The 25,021-nt window shown below is 35.0% G+C and overlaps 1 protein-coding gene across 18 annotated transcripts in view; it reads right to left on the bottom strand.

Moving 5' to 3' along the window:
* Window positions 1-25,021, bottom strand: part of Pdlim5 (PDZ and LIM domain 5) — a 208,052-nt gene that overhangs the window by 68,150 nt on the left and 114,881 nt on the right. For 5 of the 18 annotated variants that reach the window (XM_074041391.1, XM_020165285.2, XM_074041394.1 and 2 more), the window contains one exon: window positions 23,764-24,878. The exons of the other annotated variants lie outside the window; for them this stretch is intronic. In XM_074041391.1, the coding sequence (XP_073897492.1) occupies window positions 24,785-24,878 (94 nt within the window). In that variant the 3' untranslated portion in view covers window positions 23,764-24,784. Of the gene's footprint in view, window positions 1-23,763; window positions 24,879-25,021 lie in introns of those variants that run through there. 18 annotated transcript variants of the gene reach the window in all.

Genomic DNA, 25,021 nt, shown 5'->3' with positions numbered 1-25,021 from the left:
AAGAAGAGCTTGCTACCATTTCATTGTATTATTTTACTTTTTACTATAAAATGGATTAAACTGTCAACAAAATTGGACAAGGCAATCTTCTAGAAAGCATTTAAACTTATAAAGACTATAGAAATTATATAAAAAACAAAATCATGCAAAACAATTTTACTGTTTTCTTTGGTGGGGGAAGAAAGGGTGTCTCAGAGGGTGTTTAGGCTTTAGTTTACCCTATAAAGGCTGTGGGAGAAGATAACATCAACATAAAATTAATTTGCAGTTGATTGTGCTTCAAATATAAAAGCTGAAGACTATAAGAACCTTAGTCAATCAGTGCTCAAGATCAATAATCCACACAATCAACAAATACTGTACATAAATGGCAGCAATGGAAAGAGATAAAAGATGAACTTTTAAAACATCCCATGGAATTTACCCACAAGCTAGATAAAATATCCACTATAAAATAAAGAGCTCACAGTAGAACTCTGATTCAGATGGGCATGTTTTCTCTGAAGTGACCTGTCAGACTGTGGAGGACAGACAGACACTGCACATGTAGTTCTACCTGGTTTTTGCAGCAATGACAGCTGACACAGTAGCAACCGCACTGCTCAGAACTGTAGCACTGTATCTAGCAGAAGAAGAGAAGGCAGAAAAGTTTCGAAAACCTTCCAAAGAACCTTCCACATTTCTTGTGGAACTGCTTATGCTGATAATTAGGGAAAGAAAGAGGACAGAAACACAAAAGGAAAGTAAGATAAGGTAGCAAAATAAATATATAGGATAGCAACTGTTCTACATTAATATTTAGACATAAAGGTGTACAATGTCAGGTGTGATAGTAGTTAAGGTCATTTATTTACTGTGACTGTGAATTTCTTTCAGAAATCAAAATTTGATATATAATCCTATATAAAGCTGACTTCTAACATAGAAATACTCTTAAATCCACCGTCTCTAGACTTATTTAAAATTGTACCAAAATCATGTAACACAAATTTGAAGACTGACTTGCCTTGGACAACTAAGTAGAAAATAAATCTGAACATAATTTTGAATTTCTATAAGCAGAGTTATATAGATTTTTCCCAAAAGTCCCTATATCAAGAGTTTTACCTTAGAGATGATATATACCAATAGCATGACATTTTAATGAGACATATGTTTCCAGGAGAAGCAGGTATAACTGGCTGCCTGTTCAGAAGCAGTAATACTTATTAACCCAACAAGAAGTAACTGTTTTTAGTCAGCTAAAAAAAGTCAGTTTAAAATATTAAGAGTAGTGCTGTTTGGGAAGGGTAAGCACCTCTGCAAAACCAAGCAGTAATTGCACTGAGTACCACCAAAACATCACCTTCTCTGCAGAGTTTCATATTTCTGTTTTCATGAGCTCTGTAAAGATTTTTAAATGCTGGAGTAAAATTTCATTTTCAGAATCCTTATTACTTAAAATAAAAATGATTTTCCTTTGGTCTTTTAGAAAAATCAAATACCTGGGCAAAAATGAAAATTATATTCAAGCATGAGGATACAATTGTTTGAAAATTACATTCAAGCATGAGGATTACAATTGTTTCAAAACTGGTTATCAAAGAATTAAAAAATCTTTATTAAGTAAAGTAAAACAGTCAAAAGTACATCGTATGACATTTGTCTTTTGTCTTCCTTTATGGGTGTTAAGTTATTAATGAACAACATTATTATATTATGACTACATTTTTCAAAAGTTTGTGACAATGATCACCTCTAACACAAAGTAATTATGTGTCAAACTCAATGCAGGTTAATGAGAGCTCAGCTGTCTGAAAATGTGAGAGTGGGCATAGGTCTTCTCTCTGTCAGAATAATTTGATAAGGTACTATCTCCATAGGATATAACTATAAACTATTGAAAAGGAAATTAAAGTTGCAGTTGCATGCCATTTTCAAAAAACTACACAAAAATTTAAACTTCAAATATAATTATTTTGCAAATATATCCATTGCACTGAACTGTATGGCTATGCTTTAACAACTGTTGTAAATGGTTATAAAAAGAATAGGGGCTGGAGAGAGAAAAAAAAGATGTTATCAGTGCAAAGCAGGGTAATATGATTGTTAAGGTGAAAAAGTTACCAAGTATTTCAGCTTTTAAGTTTCTGAATCACTCTGTATTTTTGAGACAATGGTTACTATTTTGGGGGCAATAATGGCAAACAATAACTAAAAATTTAGGCTATTAAAAAGCCAGCAAAAATTCATCAGCTACGTGTGGTGGCTCACACCTATAATCCCAACTTTTCGGGAAGTGGAGATGGGGAGGTCCGAGTTCAAGACCAGCCCAGGCAAGAAGTTAGCAAGACCCCCTCCCCAACAAACAAGCCAGGAGTAGTGGCCTACCTGAAACCTCAGTTACATGGGAGGCATGGGTAGGAGGATGGTGGTTTTGAGCTAGGTGGGGCAAAAACTGAGAGATCTTATCTGAAGAATCTAAGAGCAAAAAGGGCTGGAGGTGCAGCTAAAATGGTAGAATGCATACTTAAGCAGAAGGCCCTGAGTTCAAACCCCATTACCATCAAAAGATATACAGATAAACAAATACATATTTTATCTCAGCTAAATTATCTTTCTCCAGTAAGAAGAAATAGAAATCATAATGAATTTATGTTTTATTACAAATAATGATATAAAAGGATTATCAATACTTGTAAGCACTATCATTTACCTGAATATTCTTAGAATTTGTCTGAGCACTTGGGAATATATATATATATTTTTTTTTCTACCTGTTTCTCTCTTACATAAATGCTCTAATTTAGAAGAATGGACATGACAAACACAGAAGTTTGACTTTGCAAATCACAAAGCAAGCAAATAAAAGATACAGACTTCCTTATTCTACATTAGACATTAAGAAAAAAACAAAAATTGTATAAAATATAATAGCAGTAATGTGGTGTGTTGAGGCTGAGCGCCAAGTATTCTTGTCTATATGTTAATGATGTCAGTTGTGTAATCAGTCAGTTTTTCTTTTTTAGTCAAGCAGTTTTTAGTATTTAGGCTTGCCATCAGCACTGAAACTTAGACAAATCAGGAATGAAAAAACCACCTAGAATAAGTAGTTGGTAGTTTTGAAGGTGTGGCTACTTGGCTACTGATACTTAACACCTGAGGAGTTGCAGGTGGATGAGGTCCACTCTTAAGTACGTCTTCCAGAGAACTGTCAAACCTAAGTCTTCAGAAGTAAAAAGACAAGGCAAAGGAAACATCAATGAAAAGTATAAAAAATATTATGTATTTCATTTTTTAAAGGTTCCTAAGTTCAATTCTGGGAGTACTCTACTTTTTTCTTTTTAACTTCTTATCTGCAAGAGGTTAAAACCAACCCAACACCTCCCCAAAACAAAATATGGGCTATTCTTCCCTCAAATACTTCAACATGGCTGCATTCATGTAACACATGATCATGCTTGAAGGGGAAAAAGTAGATGGGAATTCTCATTCACTCACTAGGTATTTTCAATGCCTTAAAAAAACTCGGCTGCAAGAAATTAATTAAGTTGTCTAACTCCACACATACAGAACAGGTCAGACAGCATTTGGAACAGGTCTGCCTGTACTATTTCTACTACGTAACGTTCTCCCAGCATCTTGTGATGCAGCTGTCTGTATAATGCGCTATACAAAAGCATTCAAGTCACAATGCTGTTTTTGTAGCTCTGAAGTTACGTGGATATTGTTCATCTACCAAAGTCTTTGGTAAAAGTATAGTCATATGGCAAAAGTTGCGTTCAATTGAGGGGCTTTGTTTGAATAGGTTTTACTTTGTTTTTATTATATCTAGCATTTTTTATTTAGAATATCAGAATTAAATTTCAGAACTGTATCAATTAACAAAAAGATGGAAAACTCAGTGTCAGGTTCAAAAGAAGAAAGCACCATTTTGGGGGAAAGTAAAACAGGAAGAATACAAAATTACCAATGATTTTAAAGGCTATCCATTAAAAAAACAAAAAATAGCCAGATACTGGTGGCTCATGCCTGTATATCCTAGCTACTCAGGAAGCAAAGATCAGGAGGATCACAGTTTGAAGCCAGCCTGGAAAAATAGTTCATAAGACCCTATCTCAACAAAAATCCTTCATACACACACACAATAAAAGTGATGGTGGAGTGTCTCAAGGTGTAGGCCCTGAGTTCAAGCCACAAAAAAAAAAAAAAAAAAAAAAAAGAATGGGCCAGTCATGTTAAAAATGTTAACACTAAGGTAAATAGAAAAGCAGAGCTTATATTCCTATTTTTTATTTAGAATTGGTTATTGCTTTACCAAAGTAGTAAAAAAACCAAAACTGTAGACAACTTGAAAAATGTCAGTAGAACCAAAATTCATTTAAGAGACAGATAGAAAAAGTAAGAAAAGTAAACCATGGCCCAAAGGCCAAATGTGATCTGCCATCTCTTTTTTAGTATGGTCTATGAGCTAAGAATAGTTTTTACCTTGCCAAAAACCATTTTTTTAAAATAAGAACATTTCACACATATTTTTCAAAATATGTGAGTCCCAAATTGTGGAATCTATAAATAAAGCTTTTTTTTTTTTTTTTTTTCAGTACAAGGACTTGAACTTGGGGCCTCACCTTGAGCCATTCCACCAGCCCTTTTTTGTGAAGGTTTTTTCCAAGATAGGGTCTCACGAACTATTTTCCCAGGCTGGCTTCATACCATGATCCTCCTGATCTCTGCCTCCTAAGTAGCTAGAATTACAGGCATAAGCCACCAGCTCCTGGCTTATGAATAAAGTTTTTATTGGCACACCAACAAACTCATACATATCTATGACTACTTTCTCTTACTCTACGGAGAGCTGAGAAATTATGCATACCATGTGGCTCATAAAATGTAATGTATTTACTATCTGGACCTTCACAGAAAAAAATGTTGCTGAACTTTGTCTTTAGAGACTAAGACACAACTGCCAGTGTGAACTTTTAAAAGCACATGTCTTGTCACACATATCACACAGACCTTTCTAACACCACTCTAAGGTTTGTGGACTACCTGTTCAGAGCTCTCTCACAGAGCTCTTCTTTTCCCTCTCACTTGCTCCAGCCTATCTGGCCTTCCATCTCTTCTTGAAATGGGCATGTTTCTTCTCATCTCAAGGCCTCTGCGGACTACCACTTTTCATTTTCAGTACCCTCTCACCACAACTACACTAGGGTAATTCCTAAGCTTCCTCCTGGTCTCAGTTTAAATGTCCTTTCTTCCATGAAGGTTCCACAATTCCCCAAACCATTTTAGATTGTTTCCTTCCATGCTTTCATAGTAGTCTGTACTCTCCTTTACACAATTTGTCGTCATTATCATTATACAATTTATGTGGTTATCTGTTTAAATTCAGACTTCCTCAGTAAATTAGAAGCTCCCTGAAGTCAGGGACCATTATATTTAGTGATATAAGTTAAGAATAATAAAGTACTTACTATAAATAAAATAAATAAATATTTACTGAATAAATGTATGAATGAAACTTACTGTTTTCAAACAGGGAACTCATGATACTTGTATATTTCTTAGAACAGCATTTGTACCTTCTAGAGACTGTCACAATTAAAGCCAAACAGATATTATTGTTTAACAAAGGAGGCACATGTGAACAAAGAAAAGACTACAAATTAAAAAATGCACTAATAAAATCTTTTGTACTATGAAGTATCATTGATACTTTAGAAGAAATACAATTATAAAGAACTATCAGTGTCTACATATTAACAAATAGAGGAGGTTTAAAAAAGGTGAGTGAGTTGAAGAATTAAGACTTTCAATACTTCCATGAGTTGTCGATTGGAACACTTTGAGAGTAAAGTTTGTGTACTAAATAAAATACTTTAAAAGGCAGATTTCTAGGTTTCCAAACAAATGCACTTGGGAGGCTTCTCATGTGCTACACATACTGATAACCTGTATGATTTGGCCAGTCTCTAAAAATACTAGATTTATGACAAAATCTTAAGACTACTTAATTTACTATGGAGTACACATCAGTATCTATTATGGCCAGGCACTGGTGGCTCATGCCTATAATCTTAGCTACTCAGGAGGCAGAGATCAGGAGGATCAAGGTTCGAAGCCAGCAGGGGCAAACAGTTCTGTGAGACCCTATCTCAAAAAAACCCTTCACAATTTAAAAAAAAAAAAAAGGGAGCTGGTGAAGTGGCTCAAGGTGTAGGTCCTGAGTTCTAACCCCGGTACCAGAAAAAAAAAAAAACTATTCTCCTTCTGACATTCCCTAATTATTCTTTTTAAGGTTAAAAGAAGCTCTGATTAGTAACACATTTATAGTAGCTTACATGAGTTTTCATTTTCACCAGAGGTATGAACTTTCTCCTTCCCAAGATAGGTCTACAGAGTTGGGTTTGCAGTCTTTGGTCTGCTTTCCTCAGTAAAAATGAACAAAGAGCTATTTGTGCACTGCGTCTTTCTGTGCACTGTCTAGGCTTTTCCATTTTAACCCATGCTAACAATCTGTCCAGGCAAATCAGGCATAAACACATCTGTCTTACTAATTTACCTTCTTTCCCATCTTACAAGACGAATGAGGCAAATTCTTTCTATCCTCCAGTCCTGACAACTGTCAAATAACACATCTTTATGCTGTATTCTCAACTGCCTCAATTGACCTATCTTTCCTTCTAGACTGGGTATTCTGTATTTCTGTTAAAAAAAACACTAGGATTCTCTTAAAAACAACAACAGCAAACTACCTTTACCTTCTACTTTCCTATTCTCCTTTTACAGTCAAATTGTGAAATGACAGTATACTTATCCACTTGTCATACACATCAACTGTCTCAACTGTGACTCATCCCAATACAATATAAAACTATATTCTTGACATTGTCACCAATGACTTCTTCATGGCTAAATTCAATTGACAATTTGTATTCACCAGATTTTTATTGTGGTAAAAACCATGTAACATAAAATTTACTGCTTTAACCATTGTAGATGTACAGTTCAGTAGTGTTAAGTATATTCACACTATTGTGAAAGAGAACTCTGGGATGTTATACCTATTAAACAGCAGTTCCCTATCCTCCACCCCACAGTCCCTGGTTACCACCATTCTCTCTCTGCATGTGTTTGGCTGCTTTAGATACCTCATATAGTGGAATCCTCCAGTATTTGTCTTTTGTATACATTCCTCATTTTACTCAGTATCAATATGTGACACAACTGACTACTCCTTCTCATCTTCTACACCATGACCCTATACACTTGTCTTTTTTTAAATACTATTTCACTGGCTACTCCTTGAATGATAGCAATCTGCTATCATTTGCAGAGTGATGTTATACTCTTTCCTAGCTTTAAACATCATCAATGTACTAGTTCTCAGATTTATAACATTAGATCAGCTCTTTCTTGTGAGCAGCAACCCACATTTTGAATTTCCTTTTAATTATTTTGATAGATGTCTTATAGCATAAGTGATTTTTTTTCTCAAAATTAATTCTTAAGGCCATTCCCAAAATATATTCTTCTAATTGATGTGCTTACCACTACCAGAGATCTTTTATAAGAAACCTTTTACCTCTAATTCCTCTCCCTTGTCACACATCATGACATCTATCATCACGTCCCAATTATTCCACTTTGAAATCACATCTTCAATTCATCCACTTGATCACTGCTGCCCCTTCCTTCTCTAGATTATTATAAGCACTAACTCATACTAGTGGTTTAAGAACTGTCTAACTGCTTTCCTACTTCTCCTCTTTCCAATCCTACCTCACCCAGCCTTGAATTATCTGGCATGATCTAGGCAGAATGCTTTAAGGGAGAAAAAAAATAACCCACATTTTATCCTTATCATTCTTCTGAATAAAACCTTTAATGACAACTACTGCAGTTAGGATATCCAAAACCCTTAACATGCTACAATTTCCTAAATGACCTGTCATATCCACACCAAATTTCCCTTTACTCATTAAGCTAAATTTACAATAGATATTTTTTCAATGTCTGAAAAAATTCTCCCATAATTCAGGCTCTCATTCACTAGTCAGAGCATTATTATTTTTAGTTTGATATATAATTTAAATATAAATTAATTTTAATAATGAAGTACATTCTCATATAGAAGAGACATATAATCCTTCCAATAAATTTACAATGTAGGTACTAAAATTATCCTCAGTAATTTGCTAAAGTCAGTAGTTTCCTACATGATAGAGTGCCTTTACTGGCAACCATGGTAAGAAAAACTTCAGTGGAGTGGAGAGAACAGGAAGTGGGTTGTTGGATATTAAAGATGTCTATAGGTAATAAAAATTCCACATGTTAATATGCCTTATTCAGATTTTGATAGAATTGTATGCAAATTATATAGAAATAAATTCCCAACAAAGGCAAACTTATAAAACATCTGAGAAAATGTAGAAACTATTTTTGCAGCATAAAAATTTTAAGTCTCCAATTAAGAATTCAAATGGTTCATGTTGGTAATACTAGCTACTTGTGAGGCTGAGATGAAGAGGTTTAAAGTTGGAGGCCAGCCTGGGGCAATAGTTTGTGAGACCCCCCCATCTCCAAAAATGGTTTGGAGGTGTGGCACAAGTGGCAGAGTGCCTGCATAGCAAGTGCAAAGCCCTGAGTTCAAATTCCAGTTCTACCCAAAAAACAAAAACCAAACAAAAAAAGAACTTAAAAACCTCCTATTCTCCATATAAACATGATAAAAAAAAAAAAGATCAGAGTAGCGTATTACATTCCCAGGACAAGTTTTCAATAAGAAGAAAAACAACACAAACTTACAATATATGTTTTATAGCAAGTGAGGAGGAAGAGAACAATAAACTGTCCTTGGTATTTTCACTATTCCACAAACAAACTTTTATGCAGTGATACTGTGAAAAAAGAAACTGGAAATACGCCAGGGTCATAGCTGGATTCTGACCTTTCAGAGTTCAGTGACATAGTAAAGCTATCTATTTATAGTCAAGAAAACTACTAGTCATCCAGAAAACTAAGTATCTTCTACTGGCTTCTTCAAATAAATAAAGCGTGTGTGCTTGTAACCATAATCTCCCTTCTGGAAAATAAAATAAACTAAAACTCAGGTGTGAATTTCTGCCACTCTGTGTCACAGCTAAGCTTATTAACAGATTTCAACCATTTTTGTGCTTTGCATTAACAAGGAGGACTGTTTAGGAGGTAAAAGAAGGCCATGAAATAAACCAGCAAAGATGAAAAATAGTACCCAAAACGAGGTTTATTTTTTGTGAGGCAAAAAAGGAAAAATAAAGATTGGGGGGGAGGTGCTGGGGCCTGAATCCATGGCCTCAAAGATAGCAGACAAGCATTGTACCATTGAGGTCTACCCCCAGCTCAAAGAATTATTTTTCTAGGAGCTTCCTGAGAAAAAGATAAGAAACCCAAAAGGAATTTTGCTGAAAGAATTTACTATTTGTTGCTATATATTGAAGTCTGTATTTCCCCCAGATTCATGTTGAAATCCTAAAGCCTCCTTTGATGGTATCAGGATGTGGGTGATGGGGTCCTGAAGGCAGAGTGCTCATGCTGACATTAGTGTCCTTATAAAAGAGATCCCAGGGGGCTCCCCTCTCCTTCCACAATATGCAGACACAGGAAGAAGACAGGAGTCTATGGACCACCAAGTGAACTCTCACCAGACAAGGAATCTACTCGTCTTGATCTAGGACTTCTCAGTTTTCAAGCTTATGATAAATAAGTGTTTATTACTTAGGCCACCCAGCCTGTGGTATTTTTGTTACAGTAGCCTGAACCAAGACAACTGTGTTAAGAGAAAGAGTCTTCTCTTTGTTGATACATTTTATCAAACCTTTGAGACGTGGACAACTTATACACAATTCTCTGTTATTGCTTTCTCTAAGTGTCTGTCTCCATATTTTGTGAATTCTAGAATTATCTAAATCATTCTGTGATCTTTTTAGAGAAAATATCGATAGGGTCTAAAGATAAGATGGGTAAAGGAGTGTCCATAATACCACATGTGTAAAAATATGAAAAATTTCAAGCAACTTAAAAATCACTTGGAACACCCCTCTGATAAAAGTCTGACTCTTCAGGGCACTTACACACTACTAACCTTGGACCTTCTCACACTGCATCATCAATTTCTTCCCTGGATCTTACCTATCAGTGATTTCTGCTATTTAGAAATAGCTTCTCACCCACAGGATAAAAGTTTGTTATTTTGTATTTTTAATATAATAATATAAAAACATTTATACGATCCAGGATAAAGAGGGCAAACTATGTATTATTCAATAGCATTGAGTCAATAGTGTTTGTTATCTATTCCAAAATACAAGTGAATCTATAGGAATGCCTACATTCAACAACTACCTACTGTGTGTCCTTGGAGAGGCCAGGTGTCTGAGAAAGCAACCACAACACTTCAAGTTCCAGTGAGTGACCTGCCAGGACAATAGCCAAGTGGCCACATACTCTCAAGCTAAACATTATGAGTCATGTGTCCTAAACTCTCCCACTCACTCACTCACTCATTGCATTCATTCACTCAACAAAACTAATTACTTGAATTTCCACACTATGCTAGACATCCTCACACATTCCATGCCCACTTTAGATTTCTTCCCTCATGGAGTTTACATTCTAGTGCTCACTTTTCTCTAACAGACCCTAAAAGTGAATCCCATTTGCTTCTCATCTCATTTACCTGTCTGAACCAGAGGTACAAATCCCTTGAATCATCTATCATCTCCTGGTCTCTTATTCTTTAATGCTTTGTGCAACTCAGAATCTAATCAATTCCCCATCTATTCTCAGGCCTCAAAAACCCTCTGTTATTCTAATACACTCCTATCATTGTATGCCTTTTTGTAGTCTTTTTCAGCATTTTATCTTTCTATGATACACCATATTCTTATAAACCTGAAGATGGAGCAAGTGTCTTCCTAATTAGTGTTTCTAACAGTCATCTTTGACGTCCAAAATCTCAAGTCCACTGAGGCTGACGTTCTCTCTATTACTCATTACTGACCCATCTATTGTCTTACTGTCTCATCCATTACTGGCTTTAGACCCTGGCTCATGCCTTCCTTGTTACCCCATTCCTACGATCTTTCTTGATGATTTCAATGTCATTATATTGGATCACTGAGGGACCTCACTACCAAATTTTTTGAGTTCTTCACTTCAATGATGTATTTTCTTGAAGCTAAGCCTTAGGTCTGGAATACTTTAGCTATGTACTCCAAAATCCATAACCTTTACTTTTCTATCAGTAAGTGCAATATGCTTGAAACCTATATCTAAGCACCCTTCTGTTTCTCACTCAACTCGTCTACCTCTTGATTCTACTGGCTTTTTTACTGAACTGAATTGACTGGATTGTTCAAAATTGTTCTAAATTCAATGACATTAATTTTCTACTCTCTATCATCCCCCAATATTTTTACAACCCTGTTAGCTCTTCTCTGAAGTACAATTCAATTCTCTTCATCTCCATTAGTATCTACATGAGTGAAGTCACTATCATCTCTTGCCTGAATTATGATAATACTTGTAACAATTTCCTGCTGCCACTGTTTCTCTTTCAATTAATTCCCCATAGTACTCAGAATGATCTTAGAAACATACACTAGATATTACTCCCATGACAACAATCCTCTATTGAGCTTCTCATTTATCTAGGGTAAGGATCTAAATTCTTTAACACAACCTACAGACAATAGAGGATCTGGCTCCTTGTTACTTCTTCACTCACTTTTGTATCACTCACTATCTTCCTTATTTATCATGCTTAATTTGTAATAGCCTTTTTATATTACTTGAACACACCAAGATGATCTGTTTCAGGACCTTGGCACTTGCTGTTTCCTTTGTCTCCTCCATCTCTGCATGATTGACTCAGGTAATTCATGTCTCAACTCACGAATCTTTTTCCCTTAACTAATGTCTAATGATCTTAATCTTCCTCTCCCCTCACAATATTCACCGTATTGCACCATATTATTTTTCATAAGCACATCATAATCTAAGACTATAATATTTGCTTTTATATCCTATGTCTGCTCCTCTAGACTGTGAGTCCATGACAGTACCTTGACTCTGTTATAAACTAGCATCTAGAACAGTGAATGGCACAAAATAAGTACTACATAAGCATCTCTTGAATTTATTTATTATGAACAATCTATACAGTTGTCATCTGGTATCCCTGAGGGACTTGTTCAAGGACCCTATGGATAACAAAATCTGAGGATTCTTAAATATCATTTAAAATGGCAGAGTATCAGCATATAACCCATGCACATCTTTGCTTATATTTTAAATTATGCCTACATCCCTTTTTTTTTTTTGACAAAGGGTCTTGTTATGCCACTCAGGCTGGCCTCAGCCTTGTGATCCTCCTTCCTCAGCCTCACATGTAGCTAGAAATAGAGGATCATGTCACTGTACACGGCTATAAATGACTTATAATGCCTAAGAATGTAAATGCTTAAGTAATAGCTGTTTTACTGTATTGTTTAGGGAAAAATAACAAGAAGAAATGTCTATACATGTGCATTAAAGATTTTTTTTTTAGATCCATGAATGGCTGACTCTATGGATGAAGAATCTATACATTTGGAAGGCCAAGTGAACTAAACATGAGCAGGGACCACTGCTAATCTATGAGGTCTGAGGCAAAGGAGGCTATTTAGGAAAGAAGATGACACAAGCTATGGATTTAGGTCAAAGAACCAGTCCATATTAGCAGCTAGTATCAATTATTCATATAATATTCTCTTACCCAAAGACAGCTAGATGTCCCAACAATTTTTCAGCTTTTTAATGGGATTAACTATGAACTATCAAGACAAAAATGTCCAGCACTGAAGGGATTTACTGCTGATTAACAGGATAACTGCTTGCCTTATAAATTTAGAAAACATTTAACATTACTAAGTCTTATTGTGCCTATTTTCTTCAAACAATCCAAACTTCTCACTCTTTTTAAGGAACTATCTAGTTCTGCTAATCTTATCTTCTGTTCAACAGGTGTCACAGAAGAGCAACACGTTTTGATCCAAACTGCACATAATTACGTTCTTCTTTTTTACTCGATTTGGTCTATTTTCCTAAATTCTCAATACATTTTTTTAAGGATGAGCTGATCACAGAAAATGTGTGGATACCTGAAATTTCAGGCAGCAGGTTATACAAGCCTACCTCCAAGTCACTGATTGACCTCGACTTATTAAGGATCTAAAAACTCATTCCATTAGTAAATTCATGGAGATCTTAAGACCTGTTAAAATTAATACTCCCCTCAGTTATCCAAAACATGTTAAATTGAATGTTCTCTACTTCTTGAGAACTTATTCTGGGTCTTAGCAATACTTACTTGACATACTTATAAGAACACTTAGCTGGTTTGCTTTTTTTCCCACATGACCCCAAGTCCAAACTAGTTTATGGTTTAGATGTTAACCTTTCTTTTTTTTTTGAAAAGCAGTACTATACATATTTGTCTCTTCTCACTCTATTTTCTTTCCTCTTCTCCAGGTATAAAAAAAAATGAAGATAGTACTACTACTTATGAACCTCCTTTGTAAGTGTCGCTGAGAAAAAAATGACTTGAGAGAAGGATTTAGATTCATTTCCTACCTGGGCATCAATCCCCTACAGGATGAATATCAAACAACACCCTTTTCAGCCTTTGTTTCTGAATTTGGGTAATTTTTATTTGCTTGTGCCTTTCAAAATGAGCATTAATTCCACAATCACCATGAAAAACATCACTTTTGTTTTTCCCTTTTTTCTCTCTTGAATTAATTTCATCTGAATGTTTCACCTCTTGTGTTTGAAGGTTTTTTTTTCTTTTTTTGGTGGTGATGTACATGTTCCTAACATCAGTGTGGTGCTGCTTCAACATCCCTGCTAAGAGCTTCACTGATTCTAGCATAAAATACTTGATTCCTTTCATGTAATCTACAGATAACTCTGATTTCACCAAGTTTGTTTGAAAGTGTTGCTTCTCTGCATTAAAAACCTTAAAATTCATCCATTGTCTTACCAATGATGTACAACTACCTGAGACCATTAAAACCTTTCAGAAATTTCTCTCTTTAAAAATCTGGGTATTTTAAAAAATTTTTATTTTATTGTTTTCACATTTACTTACATGTGTATACATTATCTGGGCTACCTTCCCCGCTCCTTTTCTGGGCAGAATCTGTTCTGCCTTCTTTGTTCTCTGATTTTGTAGAAGAGACAACATAAGAGATAATAAGAAAAACATAGTGTTTTTGCTAGTTTGAGAAAAAGATAGGTATACAGAGAGATTACTAGTATTGATACATGGACATGTGTATTACAACCCACATTGATTCATCTCTACCAGACCTCTTCACTGCTTCCTAGTCCCCTTCCTACAGTGACCTCTGCAAGTATAAGATTACTATATTCGCTTCTATACGGTGAGCATATCAAGCACATTGAAGTTTTGGTTTCCCTCCCTTTCTCTACTCCTCCTGTGCATGGTCTTCCTTTAGTGTGTGACCCATGTTCAGTAATATTTCTGCATTTGTTTTAGGTCTACAATCCACTCATGAGGGAGAACATGCAATTTTTAGTCTTCTGAGCCTGACTAACTTCACTTAAGATGATGTTCTCCACTTCCATCAGAAATTTATTTCTAATTTTATTTCTTTTCATGAGAGAGAATATAAGATAGAGAATAAAGTACATGAAAAGACAAAGTAAAAGTGGACCACCAACTCAAAAATCCACAGGAAGTTAGTTACCCTAGCTTTAACCAATTCTTACGTTCAAACAAGTGAATTCAAACTTTTCAGGAGCAATTAACAAGGTGTATAAGTGAGATGAACAACTATCACAAAGTTGGACACAGTAGTAACTCTCAACAAATAGCTTTTGATACAAAATAGAGAAATGCAAAAGAGAACACATGGACAACTGAGACTGATTTTATGATAAATGTAATTTGAAGATAGAGTTCTGGAGATAAGAAAAGGAAAATTAAGATTTTTTTCTGTTCTTCCTAAAAAATACATACTGTGGGAAGAGAAAAAAAACTTGGTATTATTATTATTTTTCTAAAGTATTGTTTGTCTTTCAATTTCATTTAAATTTTTAACAGGTAAAAATTTCTGTAATGCCACTCCAAAGAGCATTAGTAATCTCATAAATATTTTCTATTTAAAATATATGCATACAGTATGTGAAATTTTGATTAAAACTTTAACATATAAATGTGTCTAATCAGGCCTATGTGAAATAAGAGATTGGGTCTGGGGTAAGGCCCTAGGTTTCATTCCCAGTACTGCAAACAAAATCAAAAACAAACAAACACAAACTAAATAAGGTATCTTTTATAAGCAACTGACTTTTTTTTTTTTTTTTTTTTTTGCAGCACTGGGGTTTGAACTCAGGGTCTCACACTTGCTAGGCAGGAGCTATACCACTTTAGCCACTCCACTAGCCTTGTTTTTTGTGTTGGATATTTTTGAAATAAAGTCTCAGAAACTATTTTGCCCAGGCTGGCCTTGAACCACGATCCTTCTGATTTGTGCTTCTTAAGTAGCTAGGATTACAGGCATGAGCCTCGGATGCCTGGCATAAGCAATGGTCTTGGACTCTGAACAGTGTCATTTAAAAAATAATGGCTTGGAGCAAGATTCTAGGTTATAGGTCAGTAAATTTTTCCTGTAAAGAGCAAGGCTACAAATATTTTGTACTTTGTAGGCCACATAGTCTGTGCTGTGGTTACTCTAAAAATTATATATTAAAAAAAGATGCTTAAATATCCTTTTGTGGCATTTGTTTTATGTTGTCATGCATTAAATGTTCAATTTCTTTTATAAAATCATACTATCATAAATAAACCTTCACACAATCATAAAAGCAGATAAACTTGATCTTTTAAAATCTTCAACATGACAAAAATATGTAAAATTGAGTAAGAGCAAAATATAGAAGATAAAGACTTCCATCACAGAGAAGACTGCATGCTATCAATGCTCTTAACAAGTTATTTCAAGTTGTGATTTCTTTTGAAGTAATGAAGTTAAACTATAGGAGTCTTACTTAATGTAGAGTTTTAGTATAGGCAAGTTCCTTTTATTTCTGGTTTAATTCAACTCTGTTGTGTAATTTACCTTTCTAAAGATGAAAATGGAAGGAATTAATCCAAAGAGCCTAAAAGAAAAGATCCTAGTTTGATAAAATTCTGCTTCTAAGTATCTTGATGCATATTCTAGACTATGAAAATCAATTTTACATATTACAAATACTATTTTTACGAAAAAAAGATCCTTGTAAGTGGTAATAATCCAAGATTAATTTGACAAAAACATACAAGCATTTCTAAAATTCAACAGAGAAGTAAACAATTTATGTGTGAAAATACAGAGTAGTTCAAAATTATGTCCCATTCCTCAACAATTTGAAGGTACATCTCTCACAGGGAACTAAAGTGTAGTAATTATTTATACTCAATAGATGGCGATATTGACACTGCAGTCACTAATCCAATATTTGCATAAAGCAATATACCAGCAGCAAATGAAGGCAGATCAAGAACAAATGTTCCATATTTTACGATCAATGAAAACTACTAGATCATATACCCATTTTGACCTATGATCTTCCAGGTTAGCAGGCATTTTATAGGAACACATATAATGGCATCAGCTAAGAGGTTTCATCTGGATAATTTTTTAAATTATTTTTAAAAATTACACTGCTATGGAGGTGTTGGTGTTCTGTCTTTTGGTGCACATGTGACTGTTAATTCTTAACTCTCAAAAAATATGACAGTATTAGATTTGGGAAAGATTCCTGCTTTCTTTGCATAGCTTATGAAACAGTTTGGGGTCATAAGTACACTCAACTGGTATGTGTCTTATCAAGGATATTTAATGAAAGAACTGGTATGTTTGTGAAACATACAATAATGAAGACATGGATCTATCAGCAAGCTAACTATCTTCATTAATCTCTTTCATGGGGTCATATGAATATTTGTGAATAAACTAAATTTTTTAAATTGTAACAGATTATGTTTCTGTTTCTAAAATGTTAATGAATATACAAAGGTTTTAGGTTTCTGTTCAAGAAGTAACTTAGGACCAGTTCTTCCAGTGCCCAAATCCCATGCTGACAGAAATCAGCTAGAAATCATATGGACATCAGTTAGTGCTTTAGTACAGCCCTTAAAAGGGTTTTTTTTTCCTCCATTACTATTTCAATTTTCTATAATAAAATTGTTGACCTCAGTTTGAATTGTTTTTCTATTAAAGAGAGAAGCAGTAAGTAATTTAAAGTCATATCCTAGTTATGCATTATAATTCTCAACTATAATATGTGAAAAATCAGAATCCATCATTCCTTAAACAAGGGAGATAACAGACTGATAAAAGCAGGTTATCATCATAGTAATTTTAGAGAAATTTTTGCTAAATTTCTCTTTGTACTTGTTTATATAGTACATATTAAGCATTAAAAATTTAAATTGCATTTTAGATTAATAGTAATACTTCTATATAGTAGGAACTGAAAAAAATAGCAACATCAAGAAAAATATTCTTTAGTTTAAAATAAATTGTACTGTTTGACAAAATGGTATGTTTTAGGTATATATACATATTTTTTAAGATAATTTTTGTGTGTCTGCGGTACCAGGAGTTTGAACTCAGGACTTCATGCTTGCTAAGCAAACACACTACCACTTGAGCCACTTCACCAGCCTGTTTTTTGTGCTGGGTATTTTTGAGACAAGGTCTCATGAACTATTTGCCCAGGCTGGCTTCAAACTGTGATCCTCCTGATCTCTGCCGCCTGAGTAGGTAGGATTACAGGTGTGAGTCACCAGTTCCCAGCTAAGATAATTATTTTTAAAAGAAATTTTCTATGGCCTCTCATAATTCTCTATTCTGGAAGGCCACATATTGCTATGCTATTTCTATTATTACTGTCAATGTAGGGTGGCTATTGCCTCATGTGTTTTATTTACATTTACATTACTGGAGATCAAATTCAGGCCCTCCAGCATGCTATGCATGTGCTCATCAATGAGCTGCATCACTAGCCCTGTTGCTGCCTCTTAAATCAATGCTGTAAAACAGCCTCTTAACTGTAAATTTTTCCTAATGAATGACAAAATTATTTGTTGGGTTTTTTCCAATGAGAGTTTCTAAGATTAGTTATTTTCTCCTACCAGGATTCACCATGCTTTATATGCTGAAACACTCCAAAAATACAAAGGAAGGATTAAGAAACAAATGCTCATTTAATGAAAAAAAAAAAAAACCTTCTTCCACACCTATTTCATAAGATAATACCAGAAGAAAATTGCCAGCTTTTATGAAATAGACTAATGGAAGCACAATAATTCTCCTTTCATGCAATGTAGGTATGGTTCTACTTTATTTTCACTGTAAGTATATTAATGTCTTGATTTATTGTATGAAAAATTGACCTTATACTGAATCTATAATTAGAATACTGTCTACCATGCTGTAACCAATTTTCCTAAAATTCAACAAAGAACTGAAGAAAAAGGCAATTATATACAATTAGTAACTGTTAGTGCCAAATATGGCAGGGGATATTAAAATAGTTGTATTCAAAGAACTTACACTCTAGCTTGGGACAAAGGACATGGGGACAAGTACCTGCCATCCAAAGTGGAAAGGGAAGCACCACAAGAGAGGTGATAGTACTTTCTAGGTAGTTATTCTACCTGAGTAACCTTCCTTAAATGTTAATCTACTAAGTGAGTGTAAGTACAGAAAGGCAGTTGTAGTTATGAACTCATATGCTGAAGTCTTAACCCTCAGTATGACTGGATTTGGTCATAGGTCCTCTGAATTGGTAAGTAAGGCTAAATAGATCATAATGGGATCCAAATTCAGTATGGCTGGTATCCTCATCAGAGGAAGAGAAAAGAAAAATTAAGATGTCTATATTTCCTTCCCTACCACATTTTACACTATGAGCTCGCACATAAGAAAGACCAGGTGGGGACACAAGTGAGAAGATGGTCTTCTTCAAGCGAGGAAGACAGACTTTCCCAGAAACCAACCTCGCTGGCACCTTGATCTAGGACTTCTGGCCTTTAGAACTATCAGAAAAACAAATTTATTTTGGTTAAGCTACCTGATATGTGTACCCTGTGACAGAGCTGCCTAATGCAGTATATTTCTAATTTAAGAAGTAGAATGACAGATAAATCGTGCAATCTTAACACCTACCACCTTCACAAGTCATTTCATCAAATTACAGACCTTTACTGACACAGTTACAGTTGCTTCCAGTTAGAAATACTGTACCTCTGAGAGTGCCTTTTCTTCTAATTTATATTATTATATGAAGACTCTTATCTTCAAATAGCATCTCATACTGTAATTCAAGGGTCAGGACATGTAGACAAATATCTATAATACAAATTAGAAAAGGAAGTGCCAAGAGAGGTAAAAAGTATACAGTATGTTAGTTCAGAAGTGAGATTATTTCTACTATGATGGGGAGGGTACTCTATAGGTAAGAATATGTGGCTGGAGTTGTGAGAAGGAATTAGAAAACCTTGGAAGAGGTGGCATTTGTACTCAACCCAGTCATTCTCAGTAGCACACCACTGGCACTTGGGGCAGACAATTTTTTGTTCTGTGGGTTTATTCAGAGCATTACAAGGAATTCAGCGTCCTTGGCTCCCAGCAGCACTCCATTGTCCTGGTGTATCTGCTTATTAACCAACATGTTTCCAAAAGCTACCCAGAGCAATATATCCTCTAGGAGTGGTAAATATTTAACGATGTATAAAAAACAAATGTGTTCAAATAAATTTTATTAAGTGGCTGATGAAATGGCTAATACATATGATTCCAAAATGCTGCATATGGAAAACTATAATATGGAAATTACAAAAATATTTTAAGTGCTACTTTCCTATTTGAAGTGTTCATTGCATGTATTCAGTTAACCTTCATTTCATTTTGTTTCATTGCTTCACGGATACAGCTCTGAAGGTATTTGACTTCTAGATACCTTTACCTACTCATTACTCATAGGTGGCTTCTGATGTAATCATAAATAAGCAGTGTTTACTTGAGGGGGAAAAAAAGTAAGTAAGTACATCTTCCTTTAGACTTCTGTGAACCTTTAAATGATTTTTTAAAATTTTATTTTAAAGCCTTCCTTAAATGGTGTGTTGTAGTCTGGGTTGACGATTTAAGGAGAAGGGATGGGAAATGGCAAAGACAGAGAATATAAGATGAGTAAAAGGACCCCACAAGACCCTGCTAAAGAGAACCTGTGCACCTGGGGTCCAAACTGAGGCATTCTAATTCTATGGCAGATCAGGTTCTCCAGAAGGCAGACCTCAAGATGGAGTTAGCCTAGAGATGCTTGTTAAAAAGTGCCTCTACAATCAAGAACTGTGAATGAGAGGTCAAGGAGCAGGAGTAGGCACAAGCTGAATTGCCATACAGGATTTATGTCAGCCTCATTTGATTCCCACAGCAGCTCTGGAACTAGATCAGCCCTTTAAAGTCATCCATAACTGGGGTAAAATGGCAGGCTTTTAACCACTGCTTCCCCCAACCCAATATCAGTCAGTTAGTTCACTGACCATGAACAGCTGAGGTGACTGGTGAAGATGCTGATACACAAAGGCTGTGTGCTGTATCAAGTCGTTCACTAAAGGGCATCACAGCATCCACCACAGATTCCAATTTTACAGGTTAATGAAGTGGAACTTTAGGAGAAGAAAGTACTCAGTCACTTATTAACTCTAAATCGATCACTCCTTGTTTCTCACTACTTGTAACAACAACAAGACACCTACTTTGCAATGGACAATGAAGGAAATACTTGGTTCCAGGAATTTTCTTGGATGGGATATACAAAAGAAGTAAGTCCAAACAATTCTAGTCAGCTCTTTATAGGACTGTCTTGTCAAATTCATCTCTACATTAGGAAAAGTGCATTACAGGTCAAATTTTCAGACATCCAAGTTTTGGTTTTATATGGCTTTACATGTGCTCTATAGGACACTCTGCTTCTGCTCTTGTTACATACAGTATATTTATACCTTCATTTTCTAGGTCTTTATTGGAGCTCCCTGGTAGTAATCAGGGTTGACACTAAGTGTGCACTTCATTTATTTAGCAAGCTGAATAATCTTCCTGACTCTTCATTTTCTTTTGTTTCCTTGTTTTGAACAGTGCTAGGGATAGAACCAAGGGCCTTGCACAGGTTAGGCAAGCACTCTACTACTTGATCCATGCCCAAATTTGGTTCTTCATTTTCTAATTTTGCTTGAAAGCAGTTTGATTGGGAATCTAACTTGTTTACCTATATGCATAATAATTATGTTTTTCTATCTGCTCCCCTTCTACACGTTTCAGCTGTAACATCCTTTCCAATCTGCATACTTGCCTCATTCTTTTCACACCTGTTTCTTCTGTCTCAAGCGCTGCGCCTCAGATCATCACACAGCCAATTTATTTTTCTCTCTGAAGCACCGGCACATGGTCATTTCCTCACAGGTCCACATAATCTAAAGGAATCCTGCCCTGTCTAAGCCAAATTCCCTTTATATTAACCAATTTTACCATCCTGGAACAAAAGTACCTCAAATCATCTTTTTTCTCTATTTATCCATTGTTCACTACCTATAGCGTATAGATTGTGTGTGGCAATTAAGTATTCAGTAACTACTCACTTGAAAGAATGGATACAGACAATGAACAAATATTTATGACTCATTATTTTAAATATACATCAGAAACATAATAATTATAAAATTATCTGGGGGGAAAACAAATTCACTCTATAATTTCTAGGAACTTTCAATAATAGAAGGGACTGCTATTCTGTATCTTAATGTCATACATTTTAATAAACAAGCTTTAAAATGTTTGTATACTGAACCTTCCTGAAGGGCACAAAGATGAGCAAGAGCATGTTTCTGTTTCTAAAGAGTATTCACCCCTTTGAGATAATGAAAGTGTATCTGGCAGTATGTAAGGCATATCCGATCCCCTCGGTGGTGAGGCATCTTAAAACAATGTGGAGGATGGATAAGTGGTGCAACTGGTAGAGCATATGCTCAGCAAGCCAAGGCCCTGAGTTCACACCTACCCCAAAAACACCAAAACAAAAGACAAAAACAATGTTAAAGCCACATGTAGTTATACACAGCTGTAAACTCAGCTACACAGGAGACCAAGGCAAGAAGAGCACCATCTGAGGCCTGTGTGGGAAAAGGTACAAGACTCTATCTGAAAATAACTAAAGCAAAAAGGGTTGGAGGTGTGGCGCAAGTGGTAGAGTGCCTGCCTATCAAGTGCAACATCTGAGTTCAAAACCCCAGTACTGTCAAATGCTGAAAATTCTTACAGTAACATCCCAATTTCACATTAAAAATAAGCTTATGATAAAATCTGCATAAGAGAAACAAGAATAAGTAATAATTAGGTCAAAAATAGTATTTTTGCAGAAACATTTATAATTTTTGACTAGCTTTTAAGCGAGGAATAAAGTGTCCCAGAATATTCATTGAGTTCAGAATCCCACTTCTGACAGGGTCAAATGGCAATCTCCTGTGCAATCCTGGCTGAACACTGACTCTAACACCCACATATGGCTATTTCAGTTATCTCAGTCTGTACTTTCCTTCACATTAAAAGGTTTATCTGAATTAGGCACAGCATTAAATTCTTATTTTCAATAGTACCTACTTCAGTTGAAAGTTCCATACAAGTTTTTGTTGTTGTTTTTTGATACTGGGGCTTGAATTCAGGGCCTACACCTTGCTTGAACCACTCCACCACCCCTTTTTTGTGATGGGTTTTTTCAATACAGGGTGTTGCAAACTTTTCGTCTGGGCTGGCTTCCAACCGCGATCCTCCTTATCTTTGCCTCCTGAATAGCTAGGATTACAGGCGTGAGCCCTGTACAGGTTATTTTATCTGTATTATTTACCAAAATTCTTTCTAGTATTTCTTTCTATCAACTCTGTAGTTATTTTACAAACTTGGCTCTTGGTAGAAAATACCATGTTTACCCTATCATGTCATTTTTATGTGACTTCAATCTTCTTTACAACACTGTGCTTTGAGATCAAGAAAGAATTATTAGATGCAGGAAACCCTGGATAACAACAGTAGATTTTCTTCCAGAAGACAGAGACACAGCAATAACTAGGATTGATGTCAAAATCATAAAAGCACAAGTAGGCAAGACCTCTTAGTATCTGAAGAAGAACTGATGTAATAAAAGAAAGACATGTTATATATAATGAAGTACACTGGAAATGAGCTTAGATAAATTCTAGAAGCATTTTTAAATGCACTTATCTGGTCAAATTTTAAATAATAACCAATCAATAACTGAAATTAATGTTAGTCTTCCACATTACCAATCATTTTTCCTAGTCTATGTGACATTAAAGTGTAGAACACCTGGGAAAACAAAAAGGGATCCTTGAATGCAGTCAAGAAACTTCAGTAATCATTCTCATACAAAGAATAATTTTTGCTATGTCATAGTCTAAATGATCTCATGTGTCTTTCACATATGATGTTACATTAGGTAAGGTAACAACTCAGGAGGAACAGTCATGTTTTATATTCATATTTTGGTAACCACATAAAATTACAAATGTTTTTCAAATGAAATGTCAAGAAAATTATTTATTTCATTCAAGTGATATTATAACAAGTCCTGGATGGCATTATTACTAGCCTCAAGGAAACAGAACAAGTACAAAGCTAAGTTAAAGGCAACTTTATTACAATATTTTTCCAAACTTCAAAATGCATTTAGTACTGAATTTAGATCTAATATATAATACATTATATTACAAGGCAGAAAGCATTTCTGGTCAGATATTTAACTTCTTTGTATGGCCAAAACATAGCTTCCTAGGAATAGTAGCAACACACAGTAGTTTATAACACTAAGTAAAACATTTCTCTGGTATCTCAGAACCATTTAACTTTCAATTTATCTTGTTTATTTTCTTCCAATTTAAAAATGAAGCAAAGTTATCTTTCTACCCATCTTACTAGTTGACACCTAGAAATTTGCTATACCATAAAACATCCACAAGCTGAGATATATTTCCGTTGGTGGAAAACAGGATTTTGAATCTAGCCAGATTGAGAGATCAATACATTTCCACAAGGCAAACAAGGGCAGAATTCTCTTCTTTCCTTTTTTGTAGGAGCCAAATCAAGGCCTCCCCTGTTCATATAGCCATCCTAAATAATACCTGCTTTAAAAGATACCTAAATCTACAATAAACTCCAATGAAGTCTCTGTTTAATCTTGTCGCCTCATATTTGCTTACCTAAACTAATTTACAATCAACTTTGAACTTTCCCTAATAATGAACTTAAAACTAATCTTGGAAAATGTAATAACATAAAGGAAGTATTTTCCAGATTAGACAAGGACATTATTTGCTCATTTGCCTCTGCTTCAACCAACTAAGCAAATCCAACTTAGGAAAATAATTCCTTTTCCAAGGTTACAACCATAATAACAACGAAAACAGATGTAAATACACTGAACAGATCTAGTCCTTTGTTTTCTTTCTTTGATTTCACATTCATGAGCTACCAACTAGCACAAAACACGTTCATCTTCCTCATTTTCACAATAGGAAATTGTTAGGAAGGTATAGAAAAGGTTCTGTACATTTAGTACAGATTTTTCTAGGAAGGTGAAAAAGAGGAAGTGAAGGAAAAGGTATATGCTGGATGCTTGGGGTGGGGGCAAGACTTCTAAGTCACTGTACATTAAGAGCACGTGCTGAAACTTCATGGTGCCAGTCACGTAACTTTGTGTATTTGGGACTAAAGACGTGAAGGGGTATCTTTTCCCTGTGGAAATAAAAAAAAAAAAGTGATAGAAGAGTCATAAGAAAGAGAAAGAAAAAGATTCTATACTAATTCCAACATGCAGAACACATGCCTTATGAAAGCTTGATTTCACATAGCTGTTATGTTAAATACAAAGAGTTGAA

The sequence above is a fragment of the Castor canadensis genome, chromosome 9 (genome assembly GCF_047511655.1).
Source record: "Castor canadensis chromosome 9, mCasCan1.hap1v2, whole genome shotgun sequence".
Lineage (NCBI taxonomy): Eukaryota > Metazoa > Chordata > Mammalia > Rodentia > Castoridae > Castor > Castor canadensis.
The sequence above is the reverse complement of the archived record's forward strand: the minus strand, read 5'-3'. Positions and strand labels throughout refer to the sequence as shown.